At 51.0% G+C, this 6,314-nt stretch overlaps 1 gene segment (V, D, J or C); it reads left to right on the forward strand.

Annotated features, from left to right (window-relative positions):
* Positions 1-2,767: 2,767 nt before the first annotated feature.
* On the forward strand, positions 2,768-6,084 carry LOC111824344. The segment is given in 4 exon segments: positions 2,768-2,813; positions 2,909-3,221; positions 4,604-4,665; positions 5,927-6,084. Coding segments are annotated over 4 exon segments (579 nt in total).
* Positions 6,085-6,314: the final 230 nt, after the last annotated feature.

Raw genomic sequence — 6,314 nt, forward strand, 5'->3', positions numbered from 1 at the left:
GCAGAGGGCTATAAGAGGAGGAGGGAGAGGCGATGGGCAAGGAAGCCAGCTGAGGCAAGCAGAAGCAAGCTACTCACTCACAATTTCATGCACACTGGGCCTCTAGTAAATAAATAAAAATAAAATAATGAATCTCCCGGAGCTCTGTTTAACCTGTTGCCACTGACAAGATGTTCTTTGGATTCAGGCCTCAAAGAGCAGGGTGTTTCCACTCTGCAGTGACAGGCATGGGCAGGAGGCACTGCTCACAGAACCAGCAGACCCACTGGTGCCTAACCCACTGTGACCTCACCTACTATGTCCTCACCCACTGTGACCTCATCCACTGTGTCCTCACCCACTGTGTCCTCACCCACTGTGTCCTCACCCACTGTGTCCTCACCCACTGTGTCTACACCCACTGTGACTTCACCCACTGTGACCTCACCCACTTTGTCCACACCCACTGTGAGCTCACCCACTGTGACCTCACCCACTGTGTCCACATCCACTGTGATCTCACCCACTGTGACCTCACCCACTGTGTCCTCACCCACTCTGTCCACACCCACTGTGAGCTCACCCACTGTGACCTCACCCACTGTGTCCTCATCCACTGTGGCCTCACCCACTGTGGCACCACCGGCTGGCAGGCCCCTGCGTCTTCCTCCTCTTTCTCTCAGTCTTACTGCCTAGTCCCCACGCCCACTTAATCCAGCCCGTGGTCGCCTGGGAGGGCCAGGGAGGTCTGGGTTCTCACAGTTCCCTCCAGTTTTGTCTCCAGAGCCCTGGTCAAGCCTGAGAGGAAGACAGCTCCACGCTTGGCCAGGAAGGAGGCATAAAGGAGCTGGAGGGGGTCCTCTCACTAAAAATTCATCAGAGGGAAGGAAGCAGAGATCTCCGCTCAGTCAGCCACTCTCAAGGGTCCCCGTGGGGCTCAAGGCCCCCCAGAGGCCTGGAGAATTCAGACCACCTCTATTTTTTTAAAGCAATCCGGTTTCTTTTTAACATTTTTTATTTATTTATTTTCGTTTTTGAAAGAGAGAGGAAGGGAGAGAGAGGAAAACATTGATTTGTTGTTCTATTTATATGCATTAATTGGTTGATTCTTGTATGTGCTCTGACTGGGGATCGAACCTGCAACCTTGCTGTATCAGGATGATGCTGTAACCAACTGAACTGCCCAGCCAGTGCCAATTCTATTTTTTAAATATATTTTGATTGATTTCAGAGAGGAATGGAGAGGGAGAGAGAGATAGAAACATCAATGATGAGAGAGAATCATTGATCCGCTGTTACCTGCACACTCAATACTGGGCATCAAGCCCACAACCTGGGCAAGTGCATTTGACCGGAATCGAACCCATGACCCTTCAGTCCGCAGGCCGATGCTCTAGCCACTGAGCCAAACTGGCCAGAGCTCAGACCACCTCTTGCTTGTCTCCAGCCACTTGGCTTTACCCCTCGGCAGGGAGAAGCCAGGAGCACTGAGCTCAGCATGGCGATGCAGAGGGCTGGCCCAGCAGCCCACCTGGCCAGTGTCACCTGGGGAAGGGAGTCTGTGCAATCTCCTGGTCTGAGGCCCTGTAGCACTTGTCGTAGGACTTGTTCATTCAGGAAAGCATGGCTTGTCTCTGGAAGAATGAATGACAGTGGATCAACAGGCCAATTTCCAAATTATATACCATGATGAACCTCCAAAATGGAATAAGCAAAATACATCTTAGGTGGCATGCATGTTGTTGGCCATGCATGTTCTGTGCTTCATGCCAGTCATAGCTGACATACATGTCATAAATAACGGGCATGTCCTATGTGGCCTATATTGTAAACGACATATATGTCACGGTATGTTTTAGCATGTTATAAACAACGCTCTAGGAGCAAATTGTTCCTGGTTTAGCGGGACCACAAGTAAACAATCTTGTTAGGCTAGTGTGTGTTAGACACAGAGGCTGCCTGTGCTGCTCTGCTTTGGAGGTGCTCACTGTGCGAGCTGCCAGAGGACAGGGTCCCTTTTCCACCTCTTTCTAGGAGGGAAAGGGCCGCTCTCAGCATCCGTGGAAATTACCAAGCCCACCGTCCAATGTTCTCATCAAGGTGCCTCTCCACCTGAAGTGCATGACGGCTCTTAATGTCCAACATCATCGCTGGTACTGGGCCTTTCTCCTTTTTGTTTCTCCATTTTGTTTTTTTGATCCTGGTCATCCAGGAGGACATTCGTCATGACATTCCCAAAAGGAGGTGGTGGGCAGAGGGAGATGGGACCCAGAAAAGAAGCTTCCAGCCCAGCCTGTCCGCCCTCATCACATGTTGACGTTCCAGTTTCATGGAAGAACAAAGAGAATCTTTCAGTCTCAAAATAAAAGCATCATTCCAAGGCAAATCTTATTCCCAAACCCCAGAAAGGCAACATGGCCCATGGCGGGTGATGGAGAGCAAGAGGAAACCCTGTCCACCTGCCTCTGGGGGCAGCACCCCTGGGTCCTCATCAAACCCCAAGGACAGAGGACTCTCAAACCCAAGGGTGACCGGGTCTCAGGAAAGGAGGGAGGGAGGGAGAGTGGGTCAGGACAGGACCCCTTGAGCATCCTTCAGTCCTTTCCCATCTGGGGTCGACACTAGGATGACAAGGTCAGGCATGCAGCCCAGCGTCCCAGCTGCACCCTTATATCCAGACTCCATGCAAATGGGGCTCTCCTCCTGCTCATAAAAGAGGGCCCGGCCCGGCATGTTGGGGAGACACCCAGAACCCAAGTGCCTGAGACAGGACCCCAGCGGCTCCACTATGGACTTGGTGCCAAGCTGCGTTTTCCTCCTGATCATTTTTCAAGGTCATGCTCAGGAGTGGGGAGCGCTGAGACCTGTGCCTGTGCCTGTTTTTGCTTCCGTGTGACTCTAAGTCCACCTTGTGTCTCTGTGTTTGCAGGTGTCCAGTGTGAGGTGCAGCTGGTGGAGTCTGGGGGAGGCTTGGTGCCACCTGGGGGGTCTCTGAGACTCTCCTGTGCAGCCTCTGGATTCACCTTCAGTAGCTCCTGGATGGACTGGGTCCGCCAGGCTCCAGGGAAGGGGCTGGAGTGGCTTGGTGAAATTAATCCTGATGGAAGTACCACAAACTATGCCAATGCTGTGAAGGGCCGATTCACCATCTCCAGGGACAACGCCAAGAACATGCTGTATCTGCAAATGAACAGCCTGAGCGCCCAGGACACGGCTGTGTATTACTGTGTGAGAGACACACAGTGAGGGGAAGTCAGCGTGAGCCCAGACACAAACCTCCCTGAGAAGGTAACAGGGCTGTGCTGCAGGGGGCGTCCAGGACACCAGGGGTCGCTCAAGACCAGTACAGTCCCCAGAACAGGAGCAGGTGGAGAGTTAAGCAAAGACACAATTTCCTGCTCTGCCTTAAATTAACTTTGCTCCCAGGCTCAGCCACGGAGCTCACAGAAAGCCCTTTCCTATGTCTAGGTTTAGGGATTGTATTTGTGAATAAAAAAAGGAGGCTCTGTCGTAATCTGACAAAATTCAGTGACTGAAGGGAGACTCTGATCTCAAATTCCTATCTGGTTGAGGATTAACAAAACAAATTAAATAAATAAAGGAACCTTATTTTAATAAAACAGGACAGGAAGGAAATGGTAGGAGGAAACCCCGTCTTAGTACTGTTATCATAAAAAACACATTCAAATCTGTAAAGAATTTTGTGAGCTTATTTCAGCCAAACTGTTGACAAATGCCAGGATGCAGAACCTCCACAGACTGAGATAATGCTCCTAAGAATGGCAGGTTTTCCTATATTTTTATACATTGCAATCAAAGGAGGGACGTAGGTGGGTTACATGAAAAAAATGGGCCAAGGCCTTTTCGAGTTGTCTCCACCTCACCCTGTCTACTTGAGGAAGGGACCATCCTGGCTCAGGTGCACAGTTCTTTGTTCTTATAGCCTCTTCCCTCCTCCCGCATTCGCTTTGCCCTGGGGACACTCAGTAACCCTTTCCAATAAAAGTAAACTTTGCTGGGGGTGGATCTCAGAGGCCTATTTCCTACACTGGGGAACTCCCTAAGCAGAACCTCGCTCTGTGACTCCTGTCAGAGCCATCATTCTTTTATTTATATTTTAAAATATTTTTTTTGTTAATCCTCACTGAGTGTATTTTCCCATTGATTTTTAGAGAGAGTGCAAGGCAGAGGGAGAGACAGACAGAAACATCTGGGAGATGTGGGAGAGAGAGAGATCGATCGGTTGCCTCTGCACACACCCCAACCAGGGCTGGGGAACCTGCAACCGAGGTGCATGCCCTTGATCAGAATCAAACCCGGGACCTTTCATTCTCCAGGCTGACACTCTATCCACTGAGCCTCACCTGCCAGGGCAGGAGCCATTGCTCTTTGCAGACTAACCACTGGGGTCACTTTAGAAGGAAAAGCTTCTATGCATCCACCTGGCCATTTGGTGTCTCGGCTGCTCCTGCCCCTGCTCCCTGCAGAGATGCCCTCTAGTCCCCAGCTCCCTGTGCTCACCATGAGGACACCTCATCAGGAGGCAAAACACAAGTCCAGGCCTATGTCCTTCCCCTGTGAGTCCCCTGGGCTGAAGACCCTCATCTGCGCCCTCTGTTCCCAGGTTCCCCAGTTGCCCAGCTCTGGGAACCACATGGTGTGTGTCTGAGACACAAGTGAAGCACAGTAACCTCCATCTTGTACAAAACTGCTGTTTGAAATTCTCTGCTATTGCTAGATAGTCCCTAGTCCTATAAACTCTGTCATTGTAAACTCTGTCACTTTAAGACAGTCTCTTATTCTATAGAATGACTTTGTTTTTCGTTCAAATAATAGAAAAAGATAAACTTAACTGTCTGACCTTGCAAGCTAGCCATCTAAAGGGGCTGATACACTGATACTGATATTAATTCACACATTCTGCCAAGTGTTTGTTCATCCAAGGTTACAGGTGTCTATATAGATATGATATGTACTCAAGGTTACAAGCTGTCTTACACAAAAAACTAGAAGGATATAAAAATGAAATACTCCCTCCTGTGTTTGCTCAGAATTTGACAGAGGTAATTTGCTCTGAATCTGCATGCAATAAAGATGACTCCTAACTAATTGGCTTATTAGGCGTCTTGTCCAGCTCCCTGATTTGCGATATAACACAAGCACCTGGTGTGTGACCCCAGGACACGGGGACAGGGCCTCTGTCTTCTTCACTGATTTGTCCTTGTTGCCTAGAGCAGTGGTTGGCAAACTGCAGTTCGAGAGCCACATGCGGCTCTTTGGCCCCTTGAGTGTGATTCTTCCACAAAATACCACGTTCGGGCACGCATGTAGTGTGATTGAAACTTGGTGGCCCATGCGCAGAAGTCAGTATTTTGTGGAAGAGCCACACTCAAGGGGCCAAAGAGCTGCATTTGGCTCGCGAGCCGCAGTTGGCTGACCACTGGCCTAGAGGGATGCTGGAGTGTCACAGGCCCTCAGTGTTGGTGGAATGAATGAATGAATGAATGAATGAAGTCCAACCAATTAATATTGGTAAAGAGGCTCTGGAATTGGTGTAAGGTCCACAACGCCCACACCCAGGGGCTCCCCTCTGTGCACCCTTGTCTGTGTCCACTGCCTTGGGTCGCATCTGCCCAAGGACCTGGCTCTGGAGAAATCTGGCTGCAGAACTGGGATCCATGCCTCAGTGGGCTGTGCGCACCCGGGGCCTTATATCAGAGAGTGACGCTCAGGCAAATGCCAGGCGTGGCTTCCTGTATAAATACAGCCTCCACTGGGGCTGCAGAGCCTGCTGCGTCTAGCTGACCCAGGGACATGGCTGTCTCCTTCCTCATCTGCCTTCCCATGCTGGGGCTCCCCTGGGGTCAGTGTCTGGGGACCTGGGGGTTCACAGCCGTGTTCACAGAGATGTGGACTGAATTAAACTTGTTGCTTCCTTCTGTCCCAGGTGTCCTGTCCCAGGTGCAGCTGCAGGAGTCGGGCTCCACGGTGGTGCAGCCCTCGCAGACCCTGTCCCTCACCTGTGCCATCTCTGGGGACAGTGTCTCTAGCAACACTGCCACTTGGGACTGGATCAGGCAGCCCCCAGGGGAAGGGCTCCAGTGACTGGGAAGGATCTACTTCAATTCCAAGTGGTACAGACGGTACGAGCCATCTCTCCAAAGTCGGTTAGTCATCGACCTAGACTCGTCCAAGAACCAGTTCCCCCTGCAACTGAGGTCCGTGACCACCGAGGACACAGCCTTGTATTACTGTGCGAGATACACATTGAGGGGAAGTCAGTGTGAGCCCATATGCATACCTCCCTGAGGGAGACAGCAGGGCTGGGCTGCAGG

Source organism: Myotis lucifugus, unplaced genomic scaffold (assembly GCF_000147115.1).
Source record: "Myotis lucifugus unplaced genomic scaffold, Myoluc2.0 scaffold_1223, whole genome shotgun sequence".
Taxonomy (NCBI): Eukaryota; Metazoa; Chordata; class Mammalia; order Chiroptera; family Vespertilionidae; genus Myotis; species Myotis lucifugus.